Source organism: Ictidomys tridecemlineatus, chromosome 6, assembly GCF_052094955.1.
Source record: "Ictidomys tridecemlineatus isolate mIctTri1 chromosome 6, mIctTri1.hap1, whole genome shotgun sequence".
Taxonomy (NCBI): domain Eukaryota; kingdom Metazoa; phylum Chordata; class Mammalia; order Rodentia; family Sciuridae; genus Ictidomys; species Ictidomys tridecemlineatus.
Window position 1 is genome coordinate 91383348 of NC_135482.1, and position 15943 is coordinate 91399290.

A 15943-nucleotide genomic window follows, 5' to 3' on the forward strand; every position below is an offset into this window, starting at 1 on the left:
GAGTCCAAGATCACACCTAATTAAACTCCATAATTTCCAGTCTCTTCACTGTAGAAGTAGAGATTTGGGAATCTTGCTGCTCAGTATGCAGAATGTCAACCAGTCCTCCCACTTTTCCATAAGTGTAAATGGCATCTAAAAATTATTTTCGGTTGTTCATTGCCTAATATATAGAAATATAATTCAGGTTGTAGGTTGACTTTGCAACTTGTAACATTGCTGAATTCACCTATTACTTTTAATAGTATTTTTTTTACATTTTTAAGGATTTTTTTCATATGCTATCCGCATCACACATAAAGACTAACTTCTTTTTCTTAAAAAGAGTAAAGAAAAAGAAAGAAAGAGAGAGAGAGAGAGAGAGAGAGAGAGAGAGAGAGAGAGAGAGAGAAACAGAGAGACTCTTATCTCCACTTTCTGAAGTCTGGCTTGGCACAAATCAGGAGCCACTTGTCAAAAAGAAACTAACTTTATTTTTAGAACTACAAACGCCAAACAAAACAGCTCCAGGGAAAAACCCTCAGAGCCCAACTGCCACCACCGGCTTCCACAAGCCTCTCTCCCCCACACCAGCCTCTCAACCTCCCACAATCCTCCTCTCTTGAGGCCGATTGGCTGGGTTGCGTGGGCAGAGCCAAAGAAGTCACCCAATGAGCAGCTCCGTGGAGGAGCCAATCAGCTAGATGTTGCTGGGGCCGCTGTGAGCCAATCATCAGCTGGCAGTCTGAAGGGCAGGGAAACAGCCCAATGAACATCACCGCAGAGGAGCCAATCAGCTAGATGTTGCTGGGGCAGTCTGAAGCTTGCTGGCAGCTGGAAGTTTGCTGGGGCCCCTTTGGCTGTGGCTCTCAACATCTCCCCCTCTCTGTTTAAACAACAAGCATGTGGCTTAGGGACCGTGCCTGCCTTAGGTTGTCCAATACATATGGTCCTTACCCGTCTTCGGATGAGCTGACCTCAGGGCGTCAGCCTCCTGTCTTAGGTTGGTACCATTGTAATTGGATCTTACCCGTCATTGACTACCGGTCCAGTATACAGCCACACCTGTGGAGAGGTCTCAGCGGGGGGTGGGGGGGTGGGGGGGTGGTGAGGTTCTTTGCCTCACCTCTGTTGACCCCCAAATTTTAGCTGAATGATCATGACAAGCAGAAGGGAGGAAGATATACCAAGTCAATTGACGGCTCCTTTTGGGAAAATTGTACCACCGATGATATCATCAGCAAAAATACCCCAACACTACCACAAGTCGCTGCACCAACAGATAGTTCATAATGCATACAAGTGACACATAGTTCTGTAAGCAGTTCAGTGCAAGTTCTGTAAGCAGTTCAGTGATGGCTATTGCAGAAACTGTAGATTAGTTTTATCTTTGTCTTCACCGGCACAGGGATGAAGATAGGAATTCTGGCAATAATGACTAAAGAAAAAATTAGGTAACATTCCAGAAGACACTAAAAGAAAACAATTTTCTTAACAATTTATATTATCTTCATCGGCACTGGGATGAAGATAGAAATTCTGGCAATAATGGCTAAAGAAAAAATTAGGTAACATTCCAGAAGACACTAAAAGAAAACAATTTTCTTAATAATTTATATTATCTTCATCTGAAGATAGAAATTCTGGCAATAATGGCTAAAGAAAAAATTAGGTAACATTTCAGAAGGCACTAAAAGAAAACAATTTTCTTAACAATTTACATTATAGTGAAGAGAATTATTAAATATAATGAAAACGAAAGGTGAGAGTAAATAAACAGATCTGTTAACCTCCTTTTTTGTTTACATATTAAAACAATTCTTAACAGTTATTTACCCAATTTAAATTAAACCATTTAAATCACGTGAATAAAAAAAAATATTTGGATCCATCTTTTCATGAGCGCTCATCATATATGATATATGGAAATACGTACATTGGACATACGTACATTCAAACATATAACACAAAACACAAGTGTGCACACATAATATAATACATACAACACATAACATAATAGTAAAGGCCTTATAACTTTTTACAGGTAAAATCTCTATTGCAATGTTTAAAAACTCTATAGTCAAAAAAAAATAGAACTGATCAGCAAAACATTAACCTAGGTCTGTATGAGCTCAAAAAAATAAAATAGAACTTCATGATATGGGAAAGGGCAATAATAAAATAGATATTGAAAAAAGCATCCTGGTTCTGTTGCAGATGTAAGGATAGCCAAATTGGAGTTTTGGATATCAGCTATTATGGATTTGAGCTAAATCATCTTCTTTTTGGTCTGTAGAAATCGCTTTAGTTAATCTCTCTGGAATCCAAATCGGCTGCTGTTCTCCCTGTGGAAACACAAAAACAGACCCCCGACTCCAGACAATCACTGGGTCAGGATTTTAGTTAATCTCTCCGGAATCCAAATCAGCTGCTGTTCTCCCTGTGGAAACACACAAACAGGCCCCCGACTCCAGACAATCACTGGGTCAGAACCTTGGTTAATCTCTCTGAAATCCAAATCGGCTGTTGTTCTGGGTCAGAACCTTGGTTAATCTCTCTGGAATCCAAATTGGCTGCTGTTCTTCCTGTGGAAACACACAAACAGACCCCCGATTCCAGACAATTACTGGGTCAGGACCTTTCCATTGACCTGTTAGAATATCTTTCCAAAGTACCTTGGGCTTATGTACATTTTTTGGACACATATGCCTTTCTGCAGCACTAAGTCCTGATGAATCCAAATTTAAAAAGTTTAGAGTAAAAAGGGTTATTTTAAGTTTATCTTTGGGGAATATATACCCCTTCCCAATTCCATCTTTTTGCTTTAATAAATACATTTTAATAGTTTGATGAGCTCTTTCAACTATGCCTTGTCCCTGTGGATTGTATGGGATTCCTGTTATATGAGTAATGCCAAATGATGAGCAAAATTGTTTAAAAGAAGTAGACGTATAACCAGGGGCATTATCTGTTTTTAACTGTTTTGGAATGCCCACAGTGGCAAAATTTTGTAAGCAATGAGCTATAACATCTTTAGTTTTTTCGCCGGCATGAAGGGAGCCCATCAAAAATCCAGAAGAAGTATCAACTGTAACATGCAAATATTTTAATTTTCCAAATTCTGGCAAGTGTGTGACGTCCATCTGCCAAATATGGTTAGGCATCAATCCTCTAGGATTGACTCCAAGATTAACTTGTGGTAAAAAGGTCACACAATTTTGACATTGTTTTATTATTTGTCTAGCTTGTTCCTTAGTTATTTTAAAACGCTTTTGTAAAGTATTAGCATTGACATGGAATCTTTCATGAAAATTTATAGCTTCTTCTAGTACAGAGAAAATATGTATGTCACGTGTAGTTTTATCTGCTAAATCATTGCCTAAACTAAGGGCTCCAGGCAATCCTGTATGTGCCCTGATATGTCCTATAAAGAATGGATCTTTTCTGTCCCAGATTAAACTTTGTATAGTGGAAAACAAAGAGAAAACAGTAGAAGAAGGGGAAATTCTACCAGCATCTTCAAGGGATACTATAGCATTAACTATATACTGGCTATCAGAAAATAAATTAAATACAGAATCTTTAAACATCACAAAAGTTTGTAATACTGCATTAAGCTCTACCTTTTGAGCTGATTGTTTGGGTACTAAAAATGTAAAAGTTTGATCAGGTGTAACTATTGCTGCTGTACCATTATTTGACCCATCAGTGAATATATTTGGAGCATTCATGATAGGTGTTTTTCTTGTCATTTTTGGAAAAATTACAGGATGCAATGACCAAAAAGACAATAAAGGATTAGATGGTAAGTGGTTATCAAATGAAACATTAGATTTGCACATTATTATTGCCCAAGTATTTAACTCATTAGCTAATTCATCAATTTGATTCATAGTATATGGAGTAATAATTTTATGGGGAGAAATTCCAAACACTGCCTTTGCTGTTTTTATTCCTTTGAGTATTAATTGTCCTACAGCCTCAGGATATCTAGTAAGAATAGTGTTAGGAGAATAAGATAAATGTATCCATAATAATGGACCTTCTTGCCAAAATACTCCTGTAGGAATATTTTTTGTTGGTAGTACAATAAATAATAAAGGCAAACTTATATCAATTCTATCCAAATGCATATTTTCCATATATGTTTCAATGATTTTTAATGCCTTTCTTGCTTCAGGCGTTAACATTCGGGGTGAATTTGGATCTGATGGACCTTTTAGGATATCAAATAAAGGTCCCAATTCTCCTGTTGGAATACCTAGATAAGGCCTTATCCAATTTATGTCTCCTAATAACTTTTGAAAGTCATTAAGTGATTTGAGTTGATCTACTCGTATTTGAATTTTTGGTGGACGGACCATGGTTGAGGATAATAGAACTCCCAAATAATTAATTGGAAAATTTAATTGTACTTTATCTATTGCTATCTCTAGATTATAATTTTTTAATAAGTTTGTAAGTGTGGCATAACATTCTAGCAATGTGTTTTTAGCTTTGTGTGCTAATAATACATCATCCATATAATGAAATATTTGTAGTTCAGGATTTTGATTTCTAAGTGGCTGGATTACTTTGTTAACATAAATTTGACACATAGTTGGGCTGTTAGCCATCCCTTGAGGGAGTACTTTCCATTCATATCTCTGATCAGGACCTTCATGATTTAGTGCAGGGATAGTAAATGCAAAACGTGGACTATCCTCAGGATGAATTGGAATTGAAAAAAAACAATCTTTAATATCTATAACTAAAACATACCAAGTTTTTGGCAAAGCAGACAATTGAGGAATCCCCGATTGAGCAGGTCCCATAATGACCATTTCATTGTTAATGGCTCTTAAATCTTGCAGTAATCTCCATTTACCAGATTTCTTTTTGATGACAAAAATGGGAGTATTATGGGGAGATACAGAAGGTTGTATATGTCCTTCCGCTAATTGTTGTTTGACCAGATCATGGGCTACTTGTGTCTTTTCTTTAGTCAAGGGCCACTGAGGAACCCATACTGGTCTTTCTGATTTCCATGTAATTTTTATTGTCTCAGTGGCCCTTTGTGAAAATCCAACCCATGTCTGTCTGTTCCTTGATCTATTTGTATTGGTGCTGCTATACATTGTTCTTGTCTTTCTAATCTTTTTCCTTTCCTAAAACCTTGTCTAGCCATAATAGTGGGTGCATTTTGATTGATATTATTTGTTAATGTCAAACCTAATTGATCTAAGACATCTCGTCCCCATAAATTTACGGGAAGATGATCCAATACATATGGCTGTATAGTTCCTTCACATCCTTCAGGATCCTTCCAATCTAATAGCATTGCACTTCTATCGGGATTAGTCGCCACTCCTAGGCCTCGAAGCGATTGAGTGGCTTGTTGTAATGGCCAATGTTTTGGCCATTCTTGACGAGAGATGATGCTAAGGTCTGCACCTGTATCCAGTAGCCCATTAAATTCATGTCCTTGAATAGTTTTAGCATGGGGCGAGAATCTAAATTTAAAGAAAGCATAGCCCAATCTACACCTGTGGAGCCTAATCCCTTGGAACCTCTTTCTACAACATGACTGGAAAATTTATCATGTAGGCTTGGTATTATTAGTAACTGTGCTATTCTATCTCCTGGTGAAATTACTGATATACCCTTTGGAGAACTGGCTATAATTTTTATTTCACCTTCATAATTGGAATCAATTACCCCAGGACTTATCAAAAGTCCTTTTAGAGTAGAAGAGCTGCGTCCCAATAATAAGCCTACTGTTCCTTTGGGAAGAGGTCCTTTTACCCCTGTGGGAATGATTTGAACTCCCATCTCTGGAGTTAGTACTGATTTGGTGGAGGCGCAGATGTCCAACCCTGCGCTCCCTCTGGTTTGTCTGATGAGGGATCTGATGTGCTGGGCACTACCCTGACGGGGTTGCTGGGGTTGCTGGGTTCCTCCAGTGCTCCGTATATTTGTGGTTTGGGGCCCCGGAGCATTGGGGCCCCCTGTCCATTTTTTGGCAACGGAGCCCGATGCCTTTGTCCACGATATTGTGGATAAACACCTTGTCCTTGTTCGTTTTTTGATAATGGAGTACCCTCTATGGTGGTTTGAGGACGGTATTCATTAGCCCAATATAATGGAGTACCCTCTATGGTGGTTTGAGAACGGCATTCATTAGCCCAATGTCTCCCTCTACGGCATCGTGGGCAAATACCCGGTATTCTACTTGTTTGATACCTAGTTTTGTTAAACCCTCCTCCTATGGGGCAATTCCTTTTAAAATGTCCTGTTTGTTGACAATTGTAGCATGTTCTTGGCCTGGCATCTAAAGCCTGTTTTACTGCAGCTGCCACAATTTGCCCTTGTTCATTAATGTCTCTGGCATCTAAAACCTGTTTTACTGCAGCTGCCACAATTTGCCCTTGTTCATTAATGTCTCTGGCATCTAAAGCCTGTTTTACTGCAGCTGCCACAATTTGCCCTTGTTCATTAATGTCTCTGGCATCTAAAGCCTGTTTTACTGCAGCTGCCACAATTTGCCTTTGTTCATTAATGTCTCTACATAATTTAATATATGTGTTTAAATCTTCCTGTTTCCATGGTCTAATGATATCTCTACACCAACGATTCGCTTGGTCATAAGCCAGTTGTTTTATTAATGGCATTGCTTGTTCTGTATTCCCAAAAACTCTGGTAGCTGTTTGAATAAGCCTATCTACAAATTCAGCGTAAGGTTCATTAGCTCCTTGTATTATCTTAGATAATTGACCTTGTAAACCTCCAGGTTCTTGTAAAGTCTTCCATGCCCTAACTGCATCTACAGCAATTTGTAAATATACACCAGGATCATATGCATTTTGTTGCTGCCGATCCTCATAAGGTCCCTTTCCTAACAACATATCTAGATTTCTCTGAGGATAACCAGCTGCTGCATTTCGACTAGCCATCTCCTTGCAAAATTCCTCATTGGCAACCTTCCATAACAGGTATTGTCCTCCATTTAGCACAGCTTTACACAAACTAGCCCAATCTGCTGGCGTCATGCTTAAGTTGGTAATGGATTCGACCAAGCTTACAGTGAAGGGTGCTTGAGGACCATAGGTTGTTACAGCCTCTTTTAGCTCCTTCACTGATTTGAAATTTAAACCCTGGTAAGTTCGCTGCCCTCCTACCTCAAATACAGGGCATACTTGAGATCCTGTCTCAGGATCCCAACTATCAACTGCGGGGGTTGGGAGTCTCTTAGCATATGGAGGTGGTGCTGTTGATTGGACACTTATGCCCTCTGGTGATAGAGTGCTGTTAGTAGCAGTCTCCTGTAGAGGTGGCGCTGTTGGTTGAACACTTACGCCCTCTGGTGATAGAATGCTGTTAGTAGCAGTCTCCTGTAGAGGCGGTGCTGTTGGTTGGACACTTACGCTCTCTAATAAAAGGGTCTTATTAGCAGTCTCCTGTTTTAACTTTTCCCCTGATAGATTTTTCTGCTCTAAACTTCCTTCCTCTGTCTCACTATCTCGAAAGACCTTCTCTTTTACTTGAATCTTTTCCTCTTTCTGACTAGCTCGAGCTTTTACTTGAATCTTTTCCTCTGTCTGACTAACTTGAGAGACTTCCTCTTCTACTTGAATCAATATGTCTTCTTCTTCCTCTACCTCTGTCTGAACTGAAGGCTTTGGACTAAGCAAACTAGATACCAACGTCCACAATGACAATGTGCCAACTGGCAGAGTCCCTGGGTTGTTCTTTTCTATTCTTTTTAAATCTTCACCATGATGGTTCCATTGTGATATATCTAACAACTCCTCCTTAAAAAGCCATGGGCTATATTCTTGTATTACATCAACGTATGCCCTGACTGCTCTTGATTTTACTGGGAAGCTTCCTTCCTCTAACAATTTACTTAACACTCTTTCGGTTTGTTTTTTACTAATTGCTGATCCCGTATTTCTACTATAATACAACCCAACAAGATGACGCCAAACAAAACCGAGACAGAATCCAATAAAAAGGGAACCACACAAAATCATTATAACAGCCTTTCTATCCTCCTGACATATGCATCCGTCCTTTCTCCCTATCTGTTCCTCAAACGCAAATAGTTTTTCCTCAGATGTGAGTGGTTTTTCTTCCCTCTCACTCATCTCCAGGGACAGGCAAGTTAAAACAAAAACGAAGCAAAACAAAAGAGGAGACTTAGAATGGCTACCCATCCTCTAGCCCTGCCCTCAGGGGCGAGCAGTTTACTTACCCTCAGTTGTTCCCCGTGCGAGCCACCAAATGCCGAAGTCTGGCTTGGCACAAATCAGGAGCCACTTGTCAAAAAGAAACTAACTTTATTTTTAGAACTACAAACGCCAAACAAAACAGCTCCAGGGAAAAACCCTCAGAGCCCAACTGCCACCACCGGCTTCCACAAGCCTCTCTCCCCCACACCAGCCTCTCAACCTCCCACAATCCTCCTCTCTTGAGGCCGATTGGCTGGGTTGCGTGGGCAGAGCCAAAGAAGTCACCCAATGAGCAGCTCCGTGGAGGAGCCAATCAGCTAGATGTTGCTGGGGCCGCTGTGAGCCAATCATCAGCTGGCAGTCTGAAGGGCAGGGAAACAGCCCAATGAACATCACCGCAGAGGAGCCAATCAGCTAGATGTTGCTGGGGCAGTCTGAAGCTTGCTGGCAGCTGGAAGTTTGCTGGGGCCCCTTTGGCTGTGGCTCTCAACAGTAGCCAGGGTCTCCAAGTTGTAAGCTCCTAAACGATTGTTTAAGGTAACTAGGATTATAATTTTTAAGTTTCTCTTTCAGCAGTTTAGGTTGTAGCTACCAATCAGTTCTCTTTCTAATTTAAAAAAAAAATGAATCTCCTGTCCAGTGTTTTCTCTTTCTGATATTTTACCTTTCTAAAATTTCTCTACTATCATTAAACTGGTATTAGGGGAAGGAGACAAAATTGTATGATCACTCAGCCATCTTAACTAGCAGTCTTTGTATCTATTTAAATATTGGAATAGACATAAAAATCTATTGGTTGTACAGCAGAATCTTGAAACTCTCACAAACTTCCATAGCTCTTTCCAACATGCAAAGAACCTTCACCATTGCATCTCAGCTCATACCAAACTCTGCAAAAGATATCAAGGACTCTGAAACAAAGTGATTTGACCACTGACAGTCACACACCTAGTGTGAATCATACTCAGCTCTGCTGGTGGAGACAATTCAATCAGAAAGATGCTTAGCCATTCTCTAAGTCCTAAACCTGATTAATCATGAATTGAAGAATATAATTGTTGGACAACTTTTTCCCTTTTCTTAACTAAAAATAAAAATCCTCCAATGTCTCATTGTCTTGGTGAAAGCATTTTTAAACTGCCTCTAAATTTTGTAAACAAATTATATAATGCATTATCATTTTAATCGTTTACCTTTATGTCAAAAGATAAGTATAAATGGGAAAAGTATTGAGTTGTATATCCATTGATCATTCAGCTCTTGCACTTTGAGAGGAAAAAAAAAAGCCTTAGTAACATAAGTACAAATCAAGACAACAACTCTAATTTCATCAGACTTCCTGTCTTTGGCTAAACCCAATAGTGGTTGTCAAAATATATAGTACATATCGCCTCATATTCACCGTTCTGTTCCTCAGTCTTCTCTATATTCTGAATATATATGTATATTTTTCTTTTAAGGAGCTTGTTTTATTCTTTGCTATCATCATCCTCTTGGAGCTCACTATCCTTCTTCTTCTCTCCTGTCTTCTTTAGGACATTTCTGCATTATTGGTTTCTTGCTCTTATATCTTTAACTTTTTCTCATCTCTACTGGCTCTTCCTCTCTGCATAGAAAGAGAAAGGAATCTTCACCTCTTACAAAACAGTTTTTTGTCATCCTGCTAAATTGTTAAGCAATTGTTAAGTGTTCTCCATTTCTACACATCTAACTTCCTAGAAGATTAGATGACACAAACCTATACACACTCACCCCCACTCTTACTTCAAACCCTTGCTTTATGATTTCATCATGGGAGTCCTGTTGAATGTAAATGGTAACCGATACACTCATCAGCACAGCTGGCTTGTCCTATGTTTCCTTATCTTCTGTTTCTCAAGATTTTTAATTATGTGGTCATTTACTCGTGTGTGTGTGTGTGTGTGTGTGTGTGTGTGTGTGTGTGTGTGTGTTTTACCTAAGGTGGACCAAGGAACTTGTCTTGGTAGTAAAGTAGTAAACAAAACAAAATCATTTCCAATCAAATCCAATCATTTCCAATTTGTGTCATCTAATCTTCTACGAAACTTCCAAACAAGTAACTGAAACAGGCATGGTATACATGAACACATTAAAAACATTTCATTTCAAATTAGGGTAAATATGGTGGAAAGATGAATATAATGGGGAGAATAACAAGCAGGATCTAATTTAGATTATAAAGTGCATATCTGAAGGACAAATAGGCATTAGACCCATGAAGAGTGGGAGAAAATGTTTTACAGGTAGAAACAAATTAAAGTCTCTAAAGTCAGGAGAGTCTAAGATACACAAGAAAGACAAAGAAGATCAATGAGGCTGAAATATGGTCAGAGAAAAGAAAGTGGGAAGCAATTAGAGAGAAGTAACAAGCAGAGGCAAGATCATGTAGGCCATGTTATGGATTAGGGATGTCCTCTGAATCCTATGGAGACCGGTAGAAGGGATTTAAGCAGAAGAGTTACATCTCAATTTGCATTTACATGGGATCACTCAGACTGGGTGCTTGATAGGTTAGACATGGACAAGAGTGGAAGTAGGAAGACCACTTAATATGCTATGGCACAGGGGAATAGACTGAGAAGGGCAATAGCTGGGTCAAATGGTGGTTCCATTCCCAGCTTTCCCAGGAATCTCCATACTGCTTTCCAAATTGACTGCACCAATTTGCAGTCCCACCAACAATGAACAAGTGTACCCTTTTCCCCACATCCTCGCCAGCACTTGTTGTTGTTGGACTTCCTAATGGCTGCCAAACTTACTGGAGTGAGATGGTATCTTAGGGTGGTTTTGATTTGCATTTCTCTGACTGCTAGAGATGGTGAGCATTTTTTCATGTACTTGTTGGTTGATTGTATGTCCTCCTCTGAGAAGTGTCTGTTCAGGTCTTTGGCCCATTTGTTGATTGGGTTATTTGTTGTCTTTTTGTCTAATTTTTTTGAGTTCTTTGTATACTCTGGATATTAGGGCTCTATCTGAAGTGTGAGGAGTAAAAATTTGTTCCCATGATGTAGGCTCCCTATTTACCTCTCTTATTGTTTCTCTTGCTGAGAAAAAACTTTTCAGTTTAAGTAAGTCCCATTTGTTGATTCTTGTTATTAACTCTTGTGCTATGGGTGTCCTATTAAGGAATTTGGAGCCCGACCCCACAATATGTAGATTAGAGCCAACTTTTTCTTCTATCAGACACAGAGTCTCTGTTTTGATATCAAGCTCCTTGATCCATTTTGAGTTAACTTTTGTGCATGGCGAGAGAAAGGGATTCAGATTCATTTTGTTGCATATGGATTTCCAGTTTTCCCAGCACCATTTGTTGAAGATGCTATCCTTTCTCCTTCTTGGACTATTCCCCAAAGATCTTAAAAGAGCGTATTATAGGAATACAGCTACATCGATGTTCATAGCAGCACAATTCACAATAACTAGACTGTGGAACCACCCTAGATGCCCTTCAATAGATGAATGTATTAAAAAAATGTGGCATTTATACACAATGGAGTATTACTCAGCACTAAAAAATGACAAAATCATGGCATTTTCAGGGAAATGGATGGCATTAGAGCAGATTATGCTAAGTGAAGCTAGCCAATCCCTAAAAAACAAATAACAAATGTCTCCTTTGATATTAGGAGGGCAACTAAGAACAGAGAAGGGAGGAAGAGCATGAGAAGAAGATCACCATTAAACAGGGACAAGAGGTGGGAGGGAAAGGGAGAGAGAAGGGAAATTGCATGGAAATGGAAGGAGACCCTCATTGTTATACAAAATTACATGTAAGATGAAGTGAGGGGAAAGGGAAAAAAACAAGGGAGAGAAATGAATTACAGTAGATGCGGTAGAGAGAGAAGATGGGAGGGGAGGGGAGGGGAGGGGGGATAGTAGGGGATAGGAAAGGTAGCAGAATACAACAGTTACTAATAGGGCATTATGTAAAAACGTGGATGTGTAACCGATGTGATTCTGCAATCTGTATACGGGGTAAAAATGGGAGTTCATAACCCACTTGAATCAAATGTATGAAATATGATATGTCAAGAGCTTTGTAATGTTTTGAACAACCAATAAAAAGAATTTCAAATCAGAAAAAATAAATAAATAAATATACTATAGCACATAGTCTGGGTTAAAAATGAGAATAATTTGGTTTAGAATAGTGGCAGTGGCCATGAAGAGAATCAGGTCAATTTTCCATGTATTTTAGAAATAGAATCTACGAAACTTAATGATATATTTGGAGATGGAGGGAAGGAAACGAGACTCCTAATAGCAAATCTAAAAGATGTGAAGGAGTCTGGGAAGAGTGAAGGAGAAGCACTGAAAAGTTCTGTTTGGTATGTCTTCCTCCTAGAAACCTTCCTTCAATCTTTATCTTTCTGCTGTTTTATTTCACTAGTTTTATTCTTTTTGCTTGTCTCAAATGCAATTGCTTAGATATTCTCCTCTCTTTCAATCCTCTCTCTCTCTCTCTTTTTTAGAAAGAGAGAGAGAATTTCCTAATATTTATTTATTTATTTTAGTTTTCGGTGGACACAACATCTTTGTTTGCATGTGGTGCTGAGAATCGAACCCGGGCCGCATGCACGCCAGGCGAGCATGCTACCGCTTGAGCCACATCCCCAGCCCCAATTCAATCCTTTCTTGATTTCACCTGATCCTAAAGTCTCACTGTAGCCTCTGGCCATGCCACCTGAATAAACTTCCACTCTAAGAAAATGATATAATTAACCTTTCTTTTGATTCAAGCCATCTCCAGAGCTAGGGTTCATATTTTCAATTGTTTCCTAATCATTTCTATCTAGAGAACCCCTTTGTACCTCCAGTTAAACCCCAAATTAAATTCCTTTCTCTTTATCTACTTGTGGATCTCATTTACATTGTCAGTATCACCTCTGCAGTCACCAGGACTCTTCCCAATATTACCGTCCTCCTTCCTCCTGGCTTCACTCCTATGGTTTCATAAGTGGACTCTCCCCCCCTCTGTTTCCACCTTCCTTGTGTTTCCCTGAAGTACGTGGAAGTCTTGATTGTATCTCAAGCCCCTTTTATACTTTACAGGATTATTCTTATAACCTCCTGTCTTCCCACCTCCAACGTCATTCCCATTCCATCAACCAGCACCTGACCTTGAGAGTCATCATCCTAAATGGCAAGGCCCATCATTTCACTTGTGTCTAGAATCTTCAATGATTCTATTATCTTCAGAGTAATTTTTAAATTCCTCCAAAGTGTATTAAATGCCTCTATGATCTGACCTCGATCTATCATCTCCCCTGATTCCCAAATAACTTGAGCTTCTCCCCATTCTGGAAATGTGTATGATACTTTCACAGTCTTGGTTTGTGCCGTTTGTGATGCCTTCACCTTTTCATATGGAAACTCTTCTTTCCTTAAAGCAAGGGTTTTTCACCTCTCCTACTAGAAATGAGTCCTTTTTTTATATTCCCCAAAACAGTATATGAGTCTGCAATGACTGAGAACAGACTTTCCTTTTCTATACACTACTGTGCCCAGCATACTACCTTGCATGTAGCAGCAATGGAGTAAATATTAAATACTAAGTGACATATTAGTATTCCTTCTGATGAGTTTATAAAGTGTTAAGTAATGAAGATAAATGCAATTTGTGAGGAATTTTCTCTTAAAGGTGATTATTTATGAGATTAATATTTTTATGAATCCTATACAGAAGAACCCAAATGTCTGCTTCTCTATGAATGAGTCTATACAGAACTAAATTTAAAATAGTGATAAGTAAAAATTTCCTCAAACAATTGTTAACTGTTATTCTTTTTTAAAGACCTTTCATTTCTTGGGGACCCAGTAAAAAGCAGTCTTTGTGGACACATTTAAATGCTGAGATAGAATCAAAAATTTACCTACCGGTTTCTCTATCAACCAAAATAAACAAGAAGCTATTTAAACATTAGATTGATTTTTCTGAATTGAAAGCTTTGCCTTATCTAAAATTTTATGCAACTTAGCAAAATGTGACTATCTCTAAATTTCAAGTAAATTCCATCAAGCCAAAGATTGCCTCTACTCCAATGATGGGATTAAGTCTAGTAATATGAATGAAGAATTGAGAAATGGAATGGTCAGAGTAGATACAAACTCTGTAACAAAACCCCTACTCTTTTGCAACCAAAATGTCCTATATAATACCTAAAGGCAAAATAAAAGGAAGAGCAAGAGTGTGACCACTGTATGAGTAACTGCCAGCATTTATACATTTCTCTTCACTAATTATCCTCTTTAAAAATCATTTCTAAACAAAAGTGTCTAGCCCTCAATTCTGGATTAGCTGCTTTACTTTTTCTGCAAATATCAAAGGACAGAAAACTAAGACTTATATGCTTTCATGTTATTTTGAAGTCATTTTTTAAATATTAAAACTGTGTGAAGAGATCACTTTATTTTAAATTTTCCCAAAGTCATTTTGATTCAAATATATATTTCTATTTTTTTTAAAAAAATCTAGAATAATATATTTTACCTGGGAATAAAGTTTTAAAACTATTGTTTTACCTTCAATTATAATGGTTATTAATTCCTACCAGGAACCCTTATAATACCAGAACATCATCTTATTTAAATCTCACAACCACCCTACAAAGCAAAGCATCATTGCCCCATCTCAGAGCCAAGGAAAATGATACTGTCCTTAAATAGCTGGCCTGAGGTCACATGACCAATGAGTCAGGCAACAGAGAGTGAACTCAGCCCTTTCAGAGGCCAGATGCTAAGCACTAGGTGACCAACCATACAACCAATTAAAAATAAATAAATAAACAAACAAACAAACAAACAAATAAATAAATAAATAAATAAAGACTATCAAAGTCTTGGGACAGGGAAAAAAAAAAGAATTTTTAGTTTTGAATTCATTATGTGTATTGCAGTGTCCAGCATTAAGGATTATCATTTGCTTGATTGAGAACTATACAGTGAAGTTGTATTGAGTGATTCGAGTGAATAAAGCATTGAAAAAAGCAAAAAAAGTCAGGACATTCCCCAGGTGGGGGGGGGGAGAGGGTGGAGTGTTAAGGAAATATCCCTTAGTGTCAACTTGTAAGAAACACTATGGCCTATTACACTGATTTCTAGCTCTTCTTTAATTTTTTAAAATTGTTTTCCTTTAGTTGCTGGAAATCTTTCTGCTGCGTTGTCTGTGATGGTAGCTGGCTTCTCTGAAATACGCAGAAAACACTTTCCACTGCTGGAACAGCCTCTTTTAGGCCAAGTTCTGCCTGTCTCCTCCATGCCCTGTTTCCACCTGGTTCTTCAGTACGTTTTACTTGGAGTGGCTGAAACTCTGGTAAACCCTGCCCGTGAGTAACAATTTTATCAACTCATGTCAAAGACACTGGACCTTTACCACAAAGCACTTGGCGACAGGAACAACTGAAGTGGCAGGTGATCTATCGCTGCTAGAGATTTCCCTTAGCGCTTCAAACAAGCCTATTTAACACCCTCATTGAAAAAAATATATATTTTTCTTCATTCCTCTACCACACAAATAATAGATATTTATTCTGCTTGGATATAGATGGAATGAAAGATTTGCTAAGCTGATCAGAGGCCATCCTCATTTGGTCAGATACAGGACAGGAAGAGGCAAACTGCTAAAACCTAGGAGATAACCCCTGCAGGCTTAAATGAAGACTCTTGTTTCAGCCCTTCCCTCTTCCCACTTCCCTCTTCCCTCCCTCTTATTCACAGATAAACTCATACACAGA

At 38.5% G+C, this 15943-nt stretch overlaps 1 protein-coding gene across 1 annotated transcript in view; it reads left to right on the top strand.

Annotated features, from left to right (window-relative positions):
• The window catches only part of Slc15a5 (solute carrier family 15 member 5), a 90317-nt gene that overhangs the window by 39187 nt on the left and 35187 nt on the right, over positions 1-15943 (top strand). Inside the window, exon 6 of the mRNA XM_078052401.1 lies at positions 15347-15535. Within this exon, the coding sequence (XP_077908527.1) occupies positions 15347-15535 (189 nt within the window). The remainder of the gene's footprint in view (positions 1-15346; positions 15536-15943) is intronic.